The sequence below is a fragment of the Zalophus californianus genome, chromosome 9 (assembly GCF_009762305.2).
Source record: "Zalophus californianus isolate mZalCal1 chromosome 9, mZalCal1.pri.v2, whole genome shotgun sequence".
In the NCBI taxonomy this organism is placed as follows: Eukaryota; Metazoa; Chordata; class Mammalia; order Carnivora; family Otariidae; genus Zalophus; species Zalophus californianus.
The window spans coordinates 14,926,782-14,950,597 of NC_045603.1; the positions used below are offsets into that span (position 1 = coordinate 14,926,782).

A 23,816-nucleotide genomic window follows, 5' to 3' on the forward strand; every position below is an offset into this window, starting at 1 on the left:
TCACGAACATTAATTGGAAAACAGTCAAGTCAGGAAAGAGCAATTCCATTCCTGGGGCACCTGCCCCTGTTTATGGCTACTGTGCAATCTTGGCCAAATCACAGCCTTTCTAGGCCTGGGTTTACCCATCTTTTAAGATGAGAGGATTTTCTTCTTCTAAAATTCCATAAATTACTACCTATTTTACAAACCTAAAGGTTACCTATGACACATGGCATATTTACGGAATTATTCTTTAAAAACCTCTTTATTATCCTCTTCAAGAAATGCAGTAGGAGCCCTAAACACCACACACTGAAAAGGCAAATGCAAAGACCAGCCCTGCTTGTGCTGCTGCCATAGCTGAAGAGGAATGTCTGGCAGTAGGAAATGAAGTTTGTTTCAGTCACTACATGGCTGTAGCTACACATGGATGTTTCTAGGTCAGCTTTTTAAAACTGAGTTAAGGTAATAAAAAACAGGAAATTTTATGCTCTGCATTAAGACTCCATTGGTGTGTCTGAGCTTCTGCTCCCAAAAGGGCCACTAATAGATGAACTTCTTGTATTGCCAAGAACAAGCCTCTCTCGTCTTCCGAATGCTTCATTTACTAAAACATAAAGTTAAGAAATTACCAGATTAGAAAATCAAGAACCTATAATATAAAATATAGAGATGTAGAATTGAACAGTGTGGGAATTTTATGAAAATATATTTAACATTTTATAAATGGGAAATGAAATAACTAAGAAGTCCAATTTGACATTCTGAATGAGGTTAATTGTGTTTTAAATTAGTCTACCATTTAACTTTCCCTTATCCTGGTTTTATTTAATCTACCTTGATAAAGTGACTTTTTCTTTCATCTTTCTCTCTATATCATAACCAGCAGAAAACTTTTTTTGGATTTAGAACCTTTGTTCTACATGGAAGATTCAGGAATCAGTAGAGCTACGTCTTCTGTGTTTATAGGACAAACCAGACTACCTCAAGGTAATAAATAAGCAGCCAGGTTCCCCTGAAGGGAGGGGAGTGGTCCCTTAAGGAAAGCTGGATTTTGAAGGAAGTAGTTGAGAAAACGCAGGTTATTCACACTGGGAAGGGGAGGGCTGTTCTTAGAGACCACATTTTATTTCCTTCCAGCTTTCCCATAATTCAAATTTTGTCATAAATATTTTTAAAACGGTCTACATTTAAATTGTGAAGACAAATTTGTGAACATGAACATCTCCAAATTACATGTGATCCTGTCTATTTCCCTAAGCAGACTACATTACAGGATGAACACTGGATCTACCTAGTGTATTCAAGCCACACATTTTCCTCATTTAGAAAAAGGGAATTAAGATTCTTACCTGATGAGACTGTGCTTATATCCCAGACCCGAAGCCCTTCTTTCTGACCTCCAAAGGCATAAATAAATGGCAAATCAGGGCAACAGGAAGAACAGAACAGAACTCCCTAGGAAGAAGAAAACAGATGGTCAGTTTTTTCAGTCCTTCCAGAAAGCCCCAATCTAAACCCCCGTTCCTACCTACACAAATTTGAACCAACTCACCAGTACCTCTTTTAAGCCTCTTGCAAAGTAGTTCAGAGTCAAGGTGGCAGGAACATTACCACAGACGAAACCACACAAGTTCAGCATGATGGCCGTTCCGTGAGGATGTGTGCACTCTGACTACTGAGGTCTCTAATCTGCTCAGTATTCCTAGAAACTTTTATTTTCTTTTTTAAGCAATGATGCTACTACAGGTCACCATTAAATGATTTTTTGAGCTTCTAATTTTGTTTATTACTAATACATATGCATTATAGAAAATATAAACATGAAAAAGTATAAAAATCATTACAATAATCACTGTTTATGTTTTGGGATAAGCTATTCTAAATTTAAACATTTAAGCACTTAAATATAAGCTGGATATACAGTACTATATAACTGAGTCTGTAACTTACTTTCCCCATAAATATTTGTACACCCAAACAGATGTGCAGTGTTCTACATATACAATTATACTAACTCAGTGCCTGGCATACAGTAGGTGCTCAATAAGTATTTGCTAAATGAATTGTGGTTATTTCCAAATTTTTTTGCTACTACATAGTAATCCATTTCAGTGTAGTCAAAACTAGTTATGCAGAGGTAGTGATAGATAAACTGACCCTAACAGCTACAGTGCCCTAAAGGTCCAAGCTTTCCTGGGATGGTCCTCAATTCAGGGTTAAAAAAGAAAACCATCGCCATTCTGCTTAAGTCCTAGAAAATCCTCTTTCCACCCTTCTCACCAAACAACTGTTAATCATGTCAGGTGGGAAAGGAACCAGACAGGACAGTTTTAGAGGAAATCAATGACTAAGTCACAAATCTCTCACCAAATTTGACTAAGCTCAAAAATTCCTAGGGAAAGATGACAATACAGGTCAAAAACAGAAAAAAGCAGAAAAGAAAGATGCCCAGAGAAATTCTTACCATTTTCATGTCCCTAGAGTGAACCAGACTTGGCCTGTCTCCCAATATGTCCCAGATCTTCACATATTTGTCTGCTGATGCTGTCACAAGACAGCCCTTGATCTGACTACTTAGATCAAGACCTAAAGGAAGAGAAGATTAGTTCAGACTCTGACATGTAGATTTACTTCATAAGTTAACAGAAATGAAACACTATTTGTGCTCACCAGAGATTTCATCGTTGTGTGCATTAAGTGTAAAAATCGGCTTATCTGAACGTGCATCCAAATTATATACAAAGCCGTCATCTGTACTAGCCTGGAAAGAGTAAAAGATGGGCAAGGTCATGCTACATGGCAATGAAATTTAGCAATGGGTAAAAAGTATAAATTATAGTGAAAACCAGCTATTTACCTGAGGAGCTTATTAAAAAATAACACGAAAAATTTACTTGGGTATAAGCGGCCTTTGTTCCTGCAGGGACTGATGCAGGTGGTGTGTGTACCGTGCAGTGCATATGAGGATGAAGCTCTGGGGGTGGTGTGGGCCAGGGCAGGAGATGTGCAAGCAGAGGTCAGATCCAAGGGGACAGAAGCCTGGGAAGCACAGCACTTGAGGTGCAGGCTGAGGAGGAGCTCACAGAAGAATCAGAGAGAGAGAGTATAACAAAGGACATCAGGGAAGCCAAGGAAACAGCGTTTCTGAAGAAAGCGATGAATGGTGTCAACATTTTGGCGGAAAGGTTTAATCAGATAAGGAAGGCAGATTATGGTGGGTTGTTATACTTCCAAGAAAGGGGAGGAAAGAAGGAACTAAGAGATAGACCTAGTCAAGGATGGGACAGAGACTTGGGCCTGTGTGCTAGCTGAGGGCAACAGCCACGACAGGAAACAGGGAGGGCAGAAGGGACAAGTGAAACAGTCTTGATGGCTGGGCCGTGAAGGGCACAAAAACAGAGGAGAACAGAGGTCTCATCCTGGGAGCCTGGAGCAAAGGAGGCAAACCATTTTATTGTAATCCCTTCTCATTTTCTTAAATATTTGTGACTTTAGTACTAATGAAAACTTGTTAGCAACTAACTTCAGGAAGTATGTGTGCTTGAGTGTTGAGAGCCAAAGTACAACACAACATTAAATACAACTGGGACTTCACTCCTGATCACCATAAAATGGGATCTGGCTTCAGGCCACGCAGCTGGGACCAGTACTGCACCTCTGAGCACAGAGATGAGATTAGATGCGCTCAGAATCATTGTTTTAGGAACCTTATTAAAACTGTCCACGTATTTTAAGAAAGCTGTTTTTCCCTCATTCATAAAGTACTACATATTTTACTTTAGGAAAATTAGGAAATTTATGGATGTATCATAATTTCTTTAATCTTCTCTAATCTTTAATCTTTAATTAAATTTCTTTAATCTTCTTGATGAAAGCTGGGATTTTATTTCTCCATGGATTGAAAAGTCTGTGGAATCTTTGGATGCTACACAAAAAACTGTTATCCTACACATATTAAGGATATTTAAACAAAGAACTTAACACTTTTTCCTACTTGGGAGGCTGCTATATTAGTTAAATAGGCTAGCATTCTCATCACTGGAGCTCCATTTCATTTAAATAAAAGAGTATCTTCTTGGATGAACTGAACCATTTAAAAACATAGATTAGCTATGCTTAATATTTCAAAGAAACACATTAATACAATCAAAATCAGTAACTAAAATGTGGCCCTTTGAAATGGCTAGAAATTAGCAAAATCATTTACATGTTAACCATCTGGAGCTGATCCATTGTTAAAAAAAATTTTTTTTAACTCTAAAATCTATTTCACAATGCTAATACAGAAATAGCGGGGCACCTGGCTGGCTCAGTTGGTAGAGCATGTGACTCTTGATCTCAGGGTTAGGAGTTCAAGGCCCCTATTGGGTGTGGAGCCTACTCAAAAAAACCAAAAAACACAACAACAAACAAAAAAACCCAAAAACCAAAACCAAAAAAACAAAACAAAAAAACCCAACCCTCCCCCAAAACAAACGAACAACCACCAGAAAAAGCTTTTCAGAGATTCTCTCTACAATGGAGCTAGAGCAAGTCATTAGTAGCCTAGATAAGCAAACGAGCAGTATGCAGTCTTACCAAAAAATGACAAGGTGAAAAGTGATTCCAAGTCACTCTCTCAATCTGCCCGCTGAATCGCCACATTCGATGGCTTTCATCTGGACTTCGGCAGTCATACAAAGCCACTGACCTGGACACAGATGGGCCAAGTTAGGGTTTTAAGAGTTCAATTCTTCTATATGTTTTACATTTACTTATAATGAAATGGTAACAAAACAACACTGTGAAATCAAGATCCAATTATTTAAAGCCTGTTTTAAGGTTCTAAAATAAAGTAGAAAAGAGGAGTTGACTTTCATTAACTGGTGGACTCTGGTTCTGTCACTTGGAAGGCACTGGTGGCTCTGGATATCACAGCAGCCTTGACCGTCTCCAGGCTGAGCTCTCAACTTACAAGATGAATCCTATTTCCAAAAGACCAGGACAACTTTGAATTTTCTTGTTCTCAGCAGTGCTCAGAGCCAGATAATTCATGTCTTAGCCACATTTACTCTCCACAGGCAGGTTACTGTGTTGGGGGGAGCCAACAGACAGACATTTATAATTATGAATGAGTCCCAACTAAAAATTATAAACCTATCACTCTTCAAAAGAGTAAGGAATGAAAATAAAGACTGCAAGTTGGTTTCTGCTTCCACTTCTCTCTCCCACCTTCAGACCCAATCTGTAAAAAGATGCACATGCATGACTGGAAACCCCCCGTGACAGACTGTAATGGGTCTAATTCCTCACCTTTCCCTATGTCCACACCCCTGTAAGGAACGTAGGAATTCTTCCATAAAGACAGTCTGTTTCCCACTCCATGTTATCTGTTTCGGCCCAGAATGTAATACAGAAGTGTACTAGTTCTGAGCCTAGGTCTCAAGAGGCTTTGGTATCTCTGCTTAAGCTTCTGACCTCTCAATGAGAACATGTGTGGGCTAGTCCACTGGTCCCATGAGGATGTGAAACAAGGAGAGCCAAATCTCCAAGGCCCCACCCAAACAAGCCAAGATCAGCAGACCTACCAGTTGAATCTAGCCTAGATTAGCTTAATCTTGAAGTGGCATAAGAAACGTTTATTGTTTTAAGTCACTGAATTTTGGGACAGCCTGTTCCACAGCAATGGCTTACTCCTATGGCCTCTAAAAAGCAAAGTAGTTGCTAGTTAGGAACTACATTATTATGACAGAACCACATTCCCGTGCAGACTGAAAGGGACCAGTACTACCAGAGGTTTAAGCACTCAGTATTACATTCTATCCGAGCATCAAGGGATACTTTCTGAATTAGGAGACAAAAACAGCAGCAGTGATTCCTGCAGTGTTTTCTTACTTATCATAGGATCCAGAAATCAGAGTCTGTGCTTCAAATGGATGAAACTGCAGAGTCTGGACCTAACAGGAGAAAACGTAAATGAACAGATCTATGTTTGTATGGTTTTGGTAAAACTGCTTAGTACTTAATCAAGAGAATCAATTTGGCACTGTTTCTATAAATTTTTCCCTTTGAATTTAGTACTAAAGAAACAAATGTATTACATAATCAAAAGGACAAAACATTTTCAAATGGGGCGCCTAGGTGACTCAGTTGGTTAAGTGTCTGCCTTCAGCTCAGGTCATGATCCCAGGGTCCCGGGATTGAGCCCCGCATGGGGCTCCCTGCTCCATGCGGAGACTGCTTCTCCGTCTGCCCCCCTCTCTCTCAAGAATAAATAAATAAAATCTTAAAAAAAAAACCAAAAAAAAAATCTTCAAATAAAAGTGAATACTTTAAAGACAATGCAGCATTTCTCAAGTCATGTTTGGCAGAATATCTATGTCCCCCAAATGTTAAATATACTGAGAAGAAAAAAAGGGAGCAGTCAAACTTACTGGGCAACTCTACATACTCTGAAGTCCCATAATGTACACGAGCACATCTGATCCCTGAGTTCTGCAATAACAGATCTGTTAAATTCTTTAACCTCATCTGGTGACCGACACCCCTGTCTCTTTACGGGTCTCTGTAAACATGCTACAAAATACTAATGTTTTCAGTCACTTCATCTGTCTCCACATTTGCACCTCTAAGATGGGTAATTCTAACTATCATACAGGGCTCTGTGAGGATCCAGTAAGACAGCATGTCAAAACACTTTGTAATTCATAAAAAGCCATATATAAATGTTTGGGATTATTGTAGCCAACATTTGTCCCTTATTTTTTAGAATCCCTTTTATTCACCACTCAATCACCATACCTTGTCTGTGTGTACAGCAAGACTAGCTGCTGGTTTCCCTAAGGACATATCCCACAGAATTACAGTGTTGTCAGCTGATGCACTTGCCAGCACGTTTCTGAGAAAGGAAGGAGACAAATTAGGTAATTGTTTTTAAAGTCAAGAGCACTAAATGTAGAATTCCATTTTCTATAACATCAAAAGGAATAAAATACTTAAAAATAAATTTAACAAAAGCACTCAAGGTTTATATATTGAAAACTACAAAAGAAAGAAAGATTATCTGAATGAATGGAAAGATATCCCATGTTCATGGACTGGAAGATTTTTTTAAGATTTATTTAATTATTTAAGTAATCTCTACACCCAATGTGGGGCTCAAATTCATGACCCCGAGATTAAGAGCTGCATGCTCCACCAACTGAGCCATCCAGGTGCCCCGATTTAATGTTAAGACAGAAATACTGCCATCTACAGATGGATCTATAGATTCAACCAATCCCTTTCAAAACCCCTGCAGACTTTTTTGCAGAGAATGGACAAGCTGGTTTTAAAATTCATATGGGGGGGTTCCTGGGTTGCTCAGGCAGTTGGGGTATCTGACTTTTGGTTCTGGCTCATGCTGTGATCTCACGGGTCATGGGATCGAGCCCCTCATCAGACTCTCTGCTTGGTGTGAATCTGGGATTTTTTTTTTTTTTTTTAAAGAATTAAAGTCTTTTTTTTTTTAGATTTTATTTATTTATTTGAGAGAGAGAGAATGAGAGATAGACAGCACAAGAGGGAAGAGGGTCAGAGGGAGAAGCAGACTCCCTGCTGAGCAGGGAGCCCGATGCGGGACTCGATCCCAGGACCCTGGGATCATGACCTGAGCCGAAGGCAGACGCTTAACGAATGAGCCACCCAGGCGCCCAATAAATAAATCTTTAAAAAAAATTCGTATGGAAATGAAAAGGGACTCAAATTGGCCAAAATAATCTTGGAAAAGAGAGAAAAGTTGAAAAGTTCACAGTTTGGATTTCAAAATGGACTGAAAAGCCGCGATAATCCTAACAATGTAGTACTGGCTTAAGGATAGACATACCGGTTAACAGAACAGAATGAAGAATAAATCCTTTGTCATTTGTTTCTGACAACGACGTTAAGATTATTCACTGTTCAAGAACAGTATTTTCAACAAATGGTTCAGGGACAACTGGATATCCTCATGCAAAAGAATGAAGTCAGACCTCTAACTCATACTACCTCAAAACAGATCATGGACCTACTAATGTAAGAGAGCTAAAACTATTAAACTCTCAGAAAAAAACAGGTATAAATCTTTGTGACCCTGGGTTAGGCAATGGTGTCTAACGTATGACACAAAAAGCCTAAGAAACAAAAGACATAAATGAACCAGACATCATCAACATGAAAAACTTTTGTATTGCAAATGAGATCATCAAGAAAGTGAAAAGACAATCCACAGAATGGGAGAAAATTATCTGTAAGTCATGTGTCTGATAAAGGACTTGATTCTAGAATATATAAAGAACTCTCACCTAAATAATAAAAAGACAACCCAATCAGAAGATGGGCAAAGAAATATGAATGGACATTTCTCTAAAGAAGATCTATAAATAGCCAATGAGCATGTGAAAAGTTGTTCATTAGAGAAATGAAAATGAAAATGTGGGATACCACTTCATACTCATAGAACAGCTATAATGAAAAACACAAACAATAATAAGTGCTAGCAAAACAGAAAAATTAGCTACCTTGCTTGTGGGAATGGAAATGGTACAGACTACTACCATATGGCCTAGCAATTACACTCTTAGGTATATATCCTAGAAAATGAAAACACAGGTCTGTGTAAAAATCTGTTCATGAATGTTTACAGTAGCATTATTCATAATAAGCAAAAAAACCCCACAAACCAAACATCTATTAACTGGTGAACAGATACACAAAATATGGTATATCCAAAAGTGACAGAATCCAGACACAGAAGGCCACATATTTTATGATTCCATTTCTAGAAATGTCCACATAGTCAAATTCAAAGAGACAGAAAAAAGATTAGTGGTTGTCAGGCACCGGAAGGACAGGAGAATAAGAAGTGACTGCTTATAGTATGGATTGCTTTTTGGTTTGATGAAAATGTTATAGATTTAGACAGTGGAGATAGTTGTACAATTTTGGGAATATACCCCACGTCACTTTAAAGACTGAATATCTCAACTTTTTTTAAATAAAAAAAGGGCATTAAATGCTATTAATAGGGAAAAACAATATGCCTACCTCTTAGGTATCAAGTGCTAATAATGTCATTCTACAAGAGAACACAGGCCTTAGAACCCAGAAAACCTGAAATGGGTTCCTGGTGCTACCATTTATTAGTTGTTAAGTCTTAAAAGTCAGTCTCACTTCCTTGCCTGGCAATTAGAATGCTACAACCAACTTCAAGGGGTTACTATTCAAGTTCATGGCTGAGTGACCAGAATATTGTAGGCCCCTGATAAATGTTATTTGCCTGCCTTTTCTCCTTGTAAAAATAGATATTCCTGAAAACTGAAAGCTCATTCTTCAATATCTGGTTTGAAATGGCTCGATACAGAATTAAGTCATTAGTGAGAGTAATGTTTGTCCAGAAAACCAATATGCTGTTAAAATGTCGATGGGTTCCTCTTTGGATATTATTTCCTCAAGAAATACTTCCATTATACAAACTGCTTTCAGTTTTATAACTTACATTTCAGTGACACAGGTAGGGTCTCTTAAGAGGATCATGGATATTCTTTTTTTCTAATCAATGAATTTCAAACCTCTATGATTAAGTCCCATATAAAGTCATTGATGTTTTAAGTCCTTGGCATGTCACAGATTTAAATGTTACTTAAATTCCCAATATTTTATTTATATTCAACACCTGCCAACAGCAAAAAGTTAAAATTTCACGGTACATTTTTCACCCTAGTCCTTCCCTGAACATCTGAGATTCCTTTCATATTAAAATTCTTACTGTATGAGGCTTAAAAATAAATTACCCCCTCCCCCCAACTCCTGAATGCTATATTCCCAAGAAAAGCACTATAATAGGAGTATGAATGAGCAGAGAACATGCATTTTGTTACTGGGAGCATTTTACTAGAAACTAAGGTCCCAAGGTCCCCAACTAGTAAAAACGTCAACATGTTATTCTTCACCATGATCCCAAACTCTCTGTACCAGGGCATGTATGCAAAGTATTTAAAAGCATTCTGTACCTTTTCAGTAAAGAAAGGGGTTTTCAAGAACCAAGGTCTGTAATAAGATGGAAAAAGCAGAAGAGTTAACGAACAAAGACACATGTGGCCCTGCAGTCAAGAAGATGTGAGTGCAGATGGGGCGGGACAGGGGTTCTAGTGCTGGCAGTGTCTCCACAGAGCTAGGGACTGTGGCTGGGGAAAGGCACTGCTGAATCCGCTGGAACTGATGAGGGGTTGTTCCATCAGAACAAACTCAGTTACTCAAATTAACAGCTGCTATGTGATAAGAATTTAGCATATGTCATTACTCTGACAGTTCAGATCTGTAAACAACTGGGCTCCTAAAAGTGGGGCATACTCATATTCAATCTCTTATTCGTCTGCCTGTTAGGAACGGGCCCAATTCAGACAAAACCAGGGGAAGCTTTAAAAAACAAAACAACACAAGAGATTCTTGGGCCCTTGCTCCAGATGTGACTCAATCTCAAAGGGATTAGAGCCCAGGAACTTGCACTTTATTTTTTGTTTTTGTTTTTTTTTAATATTTTTTAAGTAATCTCTACACCCAACGTGGGGCTTGAACTCACAACCCTGAGATCAAGAGTCGCATAGTCTATGAATGAGCCAGCCAGGTGACCCTCACCAAATGGTTCTAACGCTGAAGAGGTTTGAACACAAACAAGACAGGATATCCCTAGGTAAGCCACCGGCTGGGATCCTCCTTAGAGTGCTCACAATTACAAGGTATCCTGTGTAACAGAGATGTTAAGAAAATGTGCCTTGGGCAATCCAGTTTGTTCTTACTGCTCAAGTAAGCTCAACCTAATGCTTACCTTCCTTGCCTTCGAGAAGCCCCTTAAACCAACTACGCTATTAGGAAAATGGCCTTCTGGGGTAATTGTCTAAGGATCAGCATAAAGAATATGTGGATGACACATGCAAAAGAATGAAGTGGAACTCTTACCTTATACTGTTTACAAAAGTTAACTCAGAATGGATCAAACACCTAAACGTAAGAGCTAAGACTGTAACAACTCTTTTTATTAATGTTCTTTTTTTTTTAAAGATTTTATCTATCTGAGAGAGAGAGAATGAGAGATAGAGAGCACGAGAGGGAAGAGGGTCAGAGGGAGAAGCAGACTCCCTGCTGAGCAGGGAGCCCGATGTGGGACTCTATCCCGGGACTCCAGGATCATGACCTGAGCAGAAGGCAGTCGCTTAACCAACTGAGCCACCCAGGCGCCCCGACTGTAAAAACTCTTAAGGGAAGAACCTCATGACAAGGATTTGGCAATGATTTCTTGGATATAACGCTAAATGCACAGGCAACAAAAGTAAAAATTGACTACATCAAAATTAAAAACTTACGTGCATCCAAGGACACTATCAAGAGAATTAAAGGTGATCCACCAGATGGGGAAAAATATTTGCAAATTGCCTATCTGATGAGAGATTATATACGGAATATATAAAGAACTACAGCTCAATGTAAAACCAAAAAACTCAATTCAAAGATGGGCAAAGGACTTAGACATTTCTCCCGAGATATATACAAATGGGCTGATTGGCACCTGAAACGTGCTCCTCAAAATGGTAATAAACACAGAATTGCTATATGAGCCAGCAATTTCACTTTTGAGGATACACTCAAAAGAACTGAAAGCTGGGACTTAAGACCAATATTTGTACATCAATGTGCATTAACAGCGGCATCACTCACAATAGCCAGGAGGTGGAAGCAATACAAATGTTCAACAGATGGATAAACAAAATGTGGGCTATCCAAACAATGGAATGTCATTCAGCCTTGAAGAGGAAGGCAATCTTGCCACATGCTACAACATGGATGCCCTTGTGCTAAGTGAAATAAGCCAGTCACAAAAGGGCAGATGATATATAATCCTACCTATATGAACTAACTGGAAGGGTCGATTCACAGAGACACAAAGCAGGTTACTGGGCCTGGGGGTGCCAAGAATGGCAAGTTATTGTTTAATGGATACAGAGTTTCACTTCTGGAAGATGACAGAAGTTCTGGATGGTGGTGATGGTTGCACAACAACGTCCCCTGAACTATACACTTAAAAATAGTTTGGTCAATATTATGTATGTTTTACCACAATTAAATCAATTTAAAAAATTTGGATGAAATTTTGTGCAAACTAAATGAGAGAAATGTCTTCCATGAGAAGAACTACAATTTGGCACCACCGGCACTGTAGCAGTGCTTCCCCAGGGGTGTCGGGGGGGCACTTGGTCACCAGATATGTAACGAGCCCGAGCCCCTACAGAGCGCAGAGCTGGCAGGTGATGCGGGGGCTGCAAGGATACAGACAGCAACGCTTGAGCTCCTGCCTTCAAGCGGCATATCCTGCAGGAAAGGGAAAGAAGGCACAGACACAGAGACCCCCAACACCCGGCACAGACAGCTGTAGGCATGAGGTAGGATGGCGGTGGTTACGGTCCCTAACAACCCTCCAGATGGTATTTCCTTTTACCTGATCAGCTTATTCCAAGAAAGGTCCAGGACAGCATCCGTATGCCCCTCTGCTGAGGAACTCTGTAACAATTGTTTCATTACTTTTTGTAGTAAAGTGACCCCTGTAATTGATGTTCATTTGAAAGATTCTTTAAATCTTAAGATTACTGTTTGATCTTAAGCAAACTTGCTTGAAGACCTACAGAAAGAAATACCTCGTCTCCCTGTTACTTTAGGGAAGAGAAACTATAGTAGTTCTTTATCTAGGTGGGACGGTTCTATAAATATCAACCCCCACCCCAAAGTTAAGTCTTAAAAGCTACAGGAATTAATACACGGATATTTAGAATTCAACATACTAAAGACTAAACAGAATTTTTTCAAAAATTCAAAGAAGCATATTAGTGTGAATAGTTAACTATTACCAAAAAGGATCATAACCTGAGAGTAAATGGTTTGTGTAAGGACGAATAATGTGTCAATGGAAGTTCCATGCAATCAGAGATCAATTTTTCCTTGGATGAGCCTTTTGAAACTAGAAACTACAATAACTTCATAACTATCTGTCCTGTTCCACCAAAGTGTCTAACTGAAAAAGTATATATTCTCCTTCTTCCACCCCACCGGTAAACTTCTCTGTCATTAGAGTTTAAGTAATCATTAACTTGTTTACCTTCTTTCCTTTCTTTTTCTTCTTTTTTGATAGCTTACTTCCAAGTGTGAAGACTGGTTCTAAAGAGTCCACAATATCAAGGTCCCACACTTCAATAACAGGGGTCATATTTCCCACAGCAATATAATTTCCTACAGGAGGAAATGAGGTATTTGATTTAAAAAAATGTCTAATGAAAAATACTGCACTGTAGATTGAGTAATGTCTTAGAGCACTTTCTCTCAAACGTTCATATGCATGCGTTATCACCTGAATATTGTTTAAACGCATATTCTGTTTCAGGGGTCTTAGAGTGCCCCCCTACATCTGCATTTCTGACCAGTTCCCAGGTGATGCCAATACTGTGCTGCTGGTCCTTGGACTATAATTTGAATAACAAGGGCTCAGTCTCTTGGCCCCAGGGTCCCTACTTAGGTCCTGAGAACAAAAACCATCTTCCACCTTCACTAGTGTCGTGAAAATGAGGACTGAATCAGAACATGAATGTGAATAAGCTTGGCAAACGAGACGTAAGGTATGAGTATTACCAGGTTTTACTTTTATTAAGAAGTAGGATGGGGCACCTAGTAGTGTGCAGCTGTGGCTAAAAAAACTAACACAGGAACGTACTTCTCCATTTTGTTTTTACTCGATGTTTTCTAAGAAAGGTCATGCCACTAAACTCTTTGGACACATCATGGTACTTTATACTGGGTTTTTATGAGGACTTCACACAGTTTTGCAACCCCTAATGCTGTCAGCCTGTTCTGCCTACAGCAGGGCAGCTACCTCTTTATCTGAAGTCTGGAGACACAAAGACTCAAAACAATTATGTGATTGTGTTTTAAGAACCACGTAACTTCATAAAATAACAATTTCATTTAAAAAATCAACAATTCTGAAAACATTCATACAGAATACATAACTTATGTGGCTAGGAATAACATACAGAACTAGGAACCACTAAGCCATCTTAGCTTTTCTAATTACCTGTAGAATCATCTGGGCTAGGATCAAAATTCAGCCATTCCACGCTTAGAGGGTATGCAGACAGCAGTATATCATGATGCACATAAAAGGAATCTTCTTCCTGATTATAAACTGAAAATGTTGGGAAGAGACTTTATTGAGTCACAATAAGAAATCACATCCCACTGAAAAGGACGGACTCTCCCTGTTAAACCTATGGGAGCCCATGTGCTCGAGACACATCTGATGGCATCAAAAGGAGCCTCCAAAGTTGTTAGTGCTCGGCCAAAATTCTGCAGGTCTCACACATTCCTATCACCTGGTGTGCTCCAAGGGAACAGGAACAGTGACAGAGAACTGACATTTGCCTCAACACTCCATCTGCATGTGCACTGGTTAGAACGGTCCTATCTTCTGGTCCACCCACTACAAAAACAAATGCTCGTAAGAGCTCCATAAGGTGTACTTTATTATCTTTTAAAGGTCTATCTGGCTATAGGAATGAATAAACAAACAAAAAATAGCACTGGAGGGAAATAACTCACATTCAGAAATCTAAATGCTTGTCAAAAATTACTTCTTTAATATTTAAAGACCAATGATGTAAATTAAGCTCTTGAGAACACTTCTTTTGGAATAGGACAACTAAAACAATTGGCTCTTTATCAGACTTATAACGTTAAGGAGCAAAAATGCTGTCAACATCAACGACTAAGAAGTCTTTCCAAAAATTATGTAAGGAAACACTGATAAAACAGAGCCCAAACAATCAGAAATCCCCCCACCCATGTGCTTTTTATTACAAAGAAGCAATGTTAAGAGAGGCTAAGGATTTTTAAAGAAATTCCTCAGACCACTTTCTAGATAGGTCTTCTGAGGCAAGGGAAACAAAAGCAAAAATAAACTACTGGAGCTACATCAAAATTAAAAGCTTCTGCACAGAGAAGGAAATAATCAGCAAAACTAAAAGGCAACCTACAGAATGGGAGAAGATATTTGCAAATGACTAATGAAGGGTACTATCCAAAATAAAGAACTTACAAAACACCACCAAAAAACAAATAATCCAATTAAAAAATGTGCAGAAGACATGAATAGACATTTTTCCAAAGAAGACATACATATGGCCAACAGACACTTGGAACGATGCTCAACATCACTGATCAGGGAACTATAAATCAAAACTACAATGAGAGATCACCTCACATGTGGCAGAATGGCTAAAATCAACAACACAAGAAATAGTAGATATTGGCAAGGATGTGGAGAAAGGGGAACCCTCTTCCACTCCTGGGGGGAATGCAAACCGGTGCAGCCACTCTGGAAAAACAGTATGGGGGTTCCTCAGAAAGTTAAAAATAGAACCATCCTACGATCCAGCAACTGCACTACTAGGCATTTACCCAAAGAATACAAAAATAGTATAATATTAATACATGGACCCCGATGTTTATAGCACCATTACAACAACCAAATTATGGAAAGAGCCCAAATGTCCATCGACTGATGAATGGAAAAAGATGTGTACACGCATACACACACACATGCGCACACACACAATGGAATATTACTCAGCCGTCAAAAAGAATGAAATCTTGCCATTTGCAATGACATGGATGGAGCTAGAGAGTATCATGCTAAATGAAATAAGTCAGTCAGAGAAAGACAAATACCATATCATTTCACTTATATGTGCAATTTAAGAAACAAAACAAGCAACAGGACAAAAAAAGAGAGAGGGGGTAAACCAAGAAACAGAGTCTTAACTATAGAGAACTGATGGTTACCAGAATGGAGGGGGGCAGGGGGATGGGTGAAATAGGTGATGGGGGTTCAGGAGTGCATTTGTTGTGATGAGCACGAGGTGATGTATGAAGTGCTGAATCACTATACTGTACAGCCAAAACTAATATTACACTGTATGTTAACTAACTGGAATTTAAATAAAAACTTAAAAAAAATTCCTCAGACCTCTACATCTGGGTTAGATCCTGGATCAGCAAATTCCATGTCATGTTCTATCATATCACTTCACAACGAATGTTCAAAGTGGTAAGCTTGTGGTCCTGCAAGAACCCCAACTACGGTCAATGTACTCAGCTTATATTTTAGATAAAAATGATGATGAAGTTTTAAAATAATCTTTTATCCATGTCAAATCAACATTCAGATCAGCTTTTGAGTGCAATTTTGAATTTATTCTTGCCTAGAGATATGCTAAATAATTTGGAGATCCACACCAGATCCAAATATCTCCTTTAATGACCTAGCTTAAAGGGAGTAGGAATACCATTTTTACTTTAACTTCTTAACCCCTCTCTGATACTCACTAAATACAAAGGAATGACTTCAGTAAGTTCTCACAGGAAAATGTATAAAAATCGATGGCAAACTGCGAACAGTTTCAATTTTCTGAAATTAGAATTGGTTTTTTAAAAATTTCACCACAAGGTTTTCATGTGAAATATGTAAAAAGTTCAAAGATCATTAGAAGAATAACTTCACACTGAGGTTTCTGCTATTTAAAGCCTTTTCATTTTATAAATAGATCCACAATGGGCTATGGGATTAAAATGGCCTAATCTACAGACTTCCTGAAGGCAGTCTTAAAGATTGTGAAGAGTTCCAGAAAGCCACGCTACAAAATAAGTGACAAAGTAACCTAGAAGATGTAAAAAAAAAAAAAAAAACCATTAAACATAAAGATTTTAATTTTCGAGCTATGCGACCATGTTTCTTTCTTCTTTTTAAAGATTATTTATGTATTTATTTATTTGACAGAGAGAGACAGTGACAGAGGGAACACAAGCAGGGGGAGTGGGAGAGGGAGAAGCAGGCTTCCCGCTGAGCAGGGAGCCCGATGTGGGGCTCGATCCCAGGACCCTGGGATCATGACTTGAGCTGAAAGCAGACGCTTAATGACTGAGCCACCCAGGAGCCCCTGCAACTATGTTTCTATAATAAAAGGCCTTAGCCTAATATCTGTAAAGCTTCAAATTTTAAAGACAGATGACTAGTAGATTGTTGAGGAAGGACAAACATGTCTGAGGATGTGCACAGGAGAAGGGACAAAAAAAACAAAAGGGAAAATCTAGAGGCAGAGTATTGTAGACATCTTGAAGGTCTATTTTTTTTTAGAAAATAGTTATTCAATTAATGTTTAACCTAATAAATATCAACATTAAATATATCTGATTTAAAAACCCAAATAAAAAAGAAAAATTCAAATCAGTGCCTACTTCAGATTCAAAGCATTCACCTCTGGTTGTGGTGCAAATATTCCTTTAACTGGGAAAGGAGACCAGAGGAATGGAAGCCCGTGCATTTAGTTTTTGTGAAGAAATAAAGGGGAAATATCTTAAATGACTCTGTGGAAAAAAGCAGAATAAAAACCTGTCTACTGAGTATAATCTTCACCATGTAAAGAAAAAGTACCCAGAAAAGATACTAGAGTAAAAAACCAAGGCACAAGTTACCTCAGGGTAATAGGACTATAACTGTTTCCTGTATTTTTATATGGCTTTACTTCTAGGTTTTCTCCAATGGGGAGAGAGGGGGAGTAAAAGACTGGCAAAAATGTTCAAATAAAAAACTAACACTCCCCCCCACACCCCTCATTAGCACCTTCCAGGAGACCTATTTCCATAAATAAAAGTCAGGTCCGAGTGACATACCAGACCATACATGCCCAGGCACAAGGACCAGCATATCTACAGACTGTGTATCATTAACCATGTAACTCAAATGAGATCCAGCAGGATCTGGTGCCTGAAAATTCACACAGTAACTATTATAGTGATTACTTTCATCTTAGAGAACCTTTCCTTAAGGGCTGTCCCCCACTTACCGTGCACCTCTAAATTGCACTGGTCTTGTTCAGCTCTGCCACAAACTATAAGACTATCACTAGGCTTGATCAAGAAATCTTCACGTTCATATTGCTCCTAAGTGGAGAGAATAAGTCATTAACTAGAAGCAGATATTTGGTAAGGTTTTCCAAACACTTAAGAAGCATAATTAGGAAAGCCACATAAATATTTACCGTATCTTTCAGAGTGACATAAGGATCTTGATCATTACTTCCATAGACTGTAAGACCCAAGAGAGATTCACCAAGAGTTTCAGTATCTGTAAGAATTCATAAATTAAAGTCATTTCAACAAAAGCATTTTCCTAAGGTATCCCATCTTAGCTCCAACTATCTATTTCATAACTAACTGGATCATCCATAGTCGGGAAAGGAAATACTGAATAATAAACAGGAATTTAAAAACCATTTATAGGGGGGCGTGGGTGGCGCAGTTAAATGTCTCTTGGTTTCGCCTCAGCTCATGATCTCCAGGTCTGTATCAGGCTCCGTGCTCAGCAGGGAGTCTGCTTAAGACTCTCTCTCCCTCTCCCTCTGCCCCTCCTCCCAACACACGCACTCTCTCTCAAATAATTAAATCTTAAAAAAACCCATTTATATTTGACCTTGGAATGCATACCTGACAGTCTTGATATTCACAATGTTCTAATAAAACTAAACTATAAAGCTCTCTCTTAGAAAATATTGGCACTCTGCTCAGATTCTCTACCTTGCTCCTTGTAGTCATTATTAAAAGTAGAGTTATGGGGCACCCAGATGGCTCAGTCAGTTAAGCATCTGACTCTTGATTTCAGCTCAGGTTGTGATCTCAGGGTTGTGAGATGAAGCTCGACGTTGGGCTCCGTGCTGGGCATGGAGCCTGCTTAAGATTCTCTCTCCCTCTCCTTCTGCCCCTCCCCCCGCAAAAAGTGTAGTTATTATTAAAAAGTCATTAAAGAGATAAAATTATCCTAAAACACTGGAATCGACACAGTAAAAGGGTTGCCTGGTCAAATCAAATAAAAAAATGATGGGTTTCACAAAGCTAACTGGGTTTCTTTATTGCAAGAGTTCTCAGAACTGCTGATGTGCTAATTTACTGTGAATCTGGAAGAGGTGCTATTATACCTCTTTCACTAAACTTATCTCAAACTGGAATTCTCTTACGGCATATCTGCAAGGGTGACCTAGAGTAGACCGCAAATAACATAAAACTCAGGAGAAGAAATATACTCTGTTAGGGAAAGCTACTTTAAGGAGGCAGGAATGATTGGTCTTAAACATGTGATAGGCAACAGAGGTGGTATTTCAACTGGGTGACAAAGACAGTCAATAATCCACACAGTGTGGGGATTATTAAGAAGCAATTTCTTTTTTTTTTGAAGATTTTACTTATTTATTTGAGAGAGAGAAAGAGCATGAGCAAGGGGAGAGGTAGAGGGAAAGAGACAAGCAGACTTCCTGCTGAGCGGGGAGCCCGACACAGGGCATGGTCCCAGGACGCCGAGATCATGACCTGAGCTGAAGTCAGATGCTTAACCGACTGAGCCACCCAGGTGCCCCAAGAAGCTGCTTCTGAATGCCATTTCTCCAGGCTGGGTTAGCTCTTCCTTCCTCTGTGTTCCCATGGCATCTGTCCTAGCAGGATGGTAGCAAGTTTAGGGGCACACAACTCAGAGTCCAATGGAAAAAACTATGCTCCGCATCTAATGAAGTGTACTGTAAGAGTAAAGGCTTTGCAGCAAGAGAATGTTCAACCCTCCATGCCACTGTTCACCAACTGTGTGGCCCTGGGAAAGTCATTTCACCTTTGTAAGCCTCAGTGTTCTTTGTAAAATGGCGGTAATAACTCCTCTCTTATTATTGCAAAGAGATACAAGTTATAGATTAAAAACAATTTTTTTTCATTTGTGTATAGCTGAAACACAGTATTAGTTTCAGGTGTACAACGCAGTGATTTACCATCTCTCTTTTTTTTTTTTTAAAGATTTTATTTATTTGACATAGAGATAGAGAGAGAACACAAGTAGGCAGAGCGGCAGGCAGAGGGAGAGGGAGAAGCAGGCTCCCTGTGGAGCAGGGAGCCCGATGCGGGGCTCGATCCCAGGACCCTGGGATCACGACCTGAGCCGAAGGCAGACGCTTAACCGACTGAGCCACCCAGGCGCCCCTGATTTACCATTTCTTATACAACATACCACGCTCCCAAGTGTAGCAACCACGTGTGACCATACAGCGCTATCACAGCAGCTCTGACTACATTCCCTATGCTGTAGCTTTCATCCCCAAGACTTACTCGTTCTGTAACTGGAAGCCTGTGTCTCCCACTCCCCTCCGCCCATTCTGCCCATCCCCCAACCCGAATTACAGATCATACCCACTACTTGCAATAAATATACAGTACTATGCTTTTTCAGATCTTAGTTTATAGTGGGTTAGCTTATTTTCTAAACTAGTTTAGGAGACATGCGATCTGCCATAGCCTTGAGCCAGATTACTTAACTGGCGTAAAGGACAACAAAAGCTCAGAAACAGTAGAAGCACGATCTAATACACTGAGCTCGGGATTAAAACCCAGCAGTGAGTGCACTCTGACCTGGGTCGCCTTCCTCGTCGTACTTATGTAAGTCGTACTCAGCCAGCTCGTCATCGTCCGGCGTCCTGTCGTCCTCTGGGTCGCCGTCCTCCAGGGGCTCTCTGGGTCGTGCCTGGGTGCGTGCACTCTGCATGCCCTCTTCCGAAGGGTCGCCTGTCTCCTCTTCATCACTGCCACCTTCTTCTCTGTGCCAAGGAACAAAAAGGGTAAGTCACCCAAATGGTACCATCTGATAATAAGACTACCTTGTCATCACTGTTTAAAATTTCCATTTCATCTGGACTTTAGACATCAACACTCCTAAACTTACTGTAATTTTTCCTTGGCTTCAGCAATGAGACGTTTTACTTCTTCTTTACTAAGTTCTACCTATAAGAAAGCAAACATTTCATTACCATACAGTTAAGGAAATCATTATACATCTCTGAGTTAAAAAGAAGTTTGCAAACTAATGTAAAATAGAACTTCAAAAGACATCAAGAATGAAACTTCAATCCAGACTCCCTAAATTTACCGTAAATGGAATTTTCACAGGTCTTTATAATTAAGTCCATTTCCCACCTGAAACTGTTAAAAAAAAAAAAAAAAGCTGCTCAGTCTTCTTCTTCCCAGACTTCTCAAAAAAGACTAACTTGTATGAATTGGCTTCTATGATAGTCCATCTCGTTTTCTTTCAATTATTCTGATTTCTTCTCGGCTACTTCTCATTTTCCCTATGGGTATTCCTAAACAAACCACCCTTGCCTTAGTCCCCTACTCTTTTCCCAGTTCTCACTGCCAAATATTCAGAGTCACATGCTGTCACTTCCTTGCAAAGCTCATTCATTCTGAAGACTAAAACTATCACCTCTGAACTGACTATCCCAAACTCATCCTTCTCTAGTCCCATACTCCAGTTCCATCTTTCTTTCCTTTTTTTTTTTTTGCAGACTCCCTGCTGAGCCTGGAGCCTGATGCAGCAGAACTCAATCTCACGACCCTGAGGTCATGACTTGAGCCGAAATCAAGAGTCTGACGCTCAACCAACTGAGCCTCCCAGGCGCCCCTCGCAGTTCCATCTTTAAGACTCTCCACTTGGGAGATCCTGTTCAAAAGGATCATTGGACTCATTCTCTTCACTTCAAAACTGGCATTCCTTCACCTAATCCATCTTCAGTACCTTTTAAAACATCCCATCACTGCTAAACTGTAAACTCCTTGAAGACAGAAATCAACTTGTTGTGTTCATGCACATAATTCAGGGCTCAGCCCAAGTCAGGGATGGATGCCTGATGACAGACGATGAATCAGTCAAGCACTCAGTTTGAACTAAACTACCTCTAGTAATATGGAAATCCTTTTGAGGGATGACATCCATTGTTTCAGAAATTAAGGCCTTTTAAGTTTAATTAAAAGATATTTATTTTTTTAAGATACTTATTTTTTCTAATTACTCTCACTGATCTCAGTTTTTCTGGGATTTTGTAGAATAAACTTAATCTCTTCCTATTTTGATTTTGTAGAATAAACTTTTCAAGCAGTGATTACCAAACTTGTCTGCAATTAAAACCACGTGAGGGGAATGTTCTCACACTCCAAATCCATTAAATCACAGTATGTGGGAGTGGGGCACAGGCAACTTTTTTTTTAAAGTAAGCTGTATGCCCAATGGGGGTAGGAAGGGCGTGTGGCACTCGAACTCAGAGGTCGAGATCAAGAGCCCAAGAGCCCAGGCTCCACCGACCAAGCTAGTGAGGTGCCCCCAGGCATCAGTATTTTTTGAAGTTCCCCAAGTGGTTCCAGTGTGTAAACATGTTTGGAACTCATATAGCCTTTAAAAGGTTACATGCCCCTTTTTAATAACAACTGTTACTTCCTTCAATAATTTTTAAAAAATATTTTATTTATTTGAGAGAGAGAGAATGAGAGAGAGTACGAGAGGGAAGAGGGTCAGAGGGAGAAGCAGACTCCCCGCTGAGCGGGGAGCCCGGTGTGGGACTCGATCCCGGGACTCCAGGATCATGACCTGAGGCGAAGGCAGTCGCTTAACCAACTGAGCCACCCAGGCGCCCTCCTTCAATAATTTCTAATGAGATAATTTCCTGGCCCTATTCTCTCTCTCTCTCTGTATATGCAATGACTACCTACTGGAGCCAAACACCAGAGAAAGTGGTGAATAAAACAAGCACAGTCCATGCCCTGGTGGAATTTAAACCTTCAGGGGCTCTTCCAATCCCTCATCCCTGTGAACTTCACCTCCCAGCCACTTAACATTCCTATCACTTTTCTCACCTCTGTCATCATTGGCCCAATTACATTCAATCCAACGCCCCCCTCTTTCATTCACAGCATTTCCTCCCACTGACATATATGCACATGTCAACTCCATAAAGGCAGGGGATTTTTGTTTTGTTTATGCCTATCCCTGCACCCTGAACAATGCCCAAAATACAGAAAGCACTTAGCAAGTATCAGCTGAACAACTTAAATAATCTTCATCTCTACCATAGACTCATTCTCGAACTTCTGTAGGATTTTCCTTCTTAATGTGTCATGTTTACCTCTCATCCCCCACTGTCACAACATCTCACTTGGATTACTGTAAGAAACTCCTAATTCAACTGCCAGCCTCACGACATCACAGTCTTCATGCGAGTTTTTCTACACCACAGCTCTCGTCCGGCTCCGAACGTCGAGCACACGAATGCAAAGTGGTTTCACACACGCGCTCCCTCTTCCCGCTATGCCCGAACACGCACCAGGGTGTGCGCGAAGCCTCACTGCTGTCAATACGGCTCTGGGAGATTTCCCACTCTGGGCAGCACCCCGCCCCCTTCCCGCCCGCCCGGCCGGCCCACGAGCGCGCGAGTTCGGGGGGGTGGGGCTGGACTCCGGGGACCGGACGGTGTTGGGGCGCGGCCCCCGACTCCCGCCCCGGAGCCGCAGCGCACTTCACCACAATCAGGCCAAAGCCGGCCGCACCCCGGCCAGTCACACCAGGTAGGCCAGGGCCGCGTGTAGCGGGTCCAGGTTCTCCAGGCGGGCCTGGACCAGGATGCCGCGAAGAGGCCGCTCCCCCTACCTCCGAGCGACCAGGCCTCACCTTGTCTGGTGTTTCTTTGGCCACGCCGCAGCGGACCCAGGCCACGCACGTCACCTGCCGACTGCGGTTCATGGTCCTCTCAGCTCAAGGACGCCTCACGCTATAGACTCGACCCCAGCAGCCCTGGGACCCCCGCTGCCTTGCGGTCGCCAGGTTCGGTGACAAGCCCTGGGCCGCCGCATGCACAGAGCGCACGCGCAGGCGCTGGTTTCTGCGC

The 23,816-nt window shown here is 40.4% G+C and overlaps 1 protein-coding gene across 1 annotated transcript; it reads right to left on the bottom strand.

The window, feature by feature from the left end:
• Positions 1-228: 228 nt before the first annotated feature.
• On the bottom strand, positions 229-23,816 carry PWP1 (PWP1 homolog, endonuclein). The gene is made up of 15 exons (XM_027595052.1): positions 23,600-23,816; positions 20,828-20,886; positions 20,518-20,702; positions 18,117-18,202; positions 17,922-18,018; positions 14,096-14,206; positions 13,127-13,257; positions 12,473-12,534; positions 6,766-6,862; positions 5,860-5,921; positions 4,564-4,675; positions 2,656-2,746; positions 2,450-2,571; positions 1,335-1,440; positions 229-589 (listed from the first exon to the last, which is right to left on the bottom strand). The coding sequence occupies exons 1-15, from the start codon at positions 23,669-23,671 to the stop codon at positions 480-482; spliced, it is 1,503 nt and encodes a 500-aa protein (XP_027450853.1). The 5' UTR covers positions 23,672-23,816; the 3' UTR covers positions 229-479.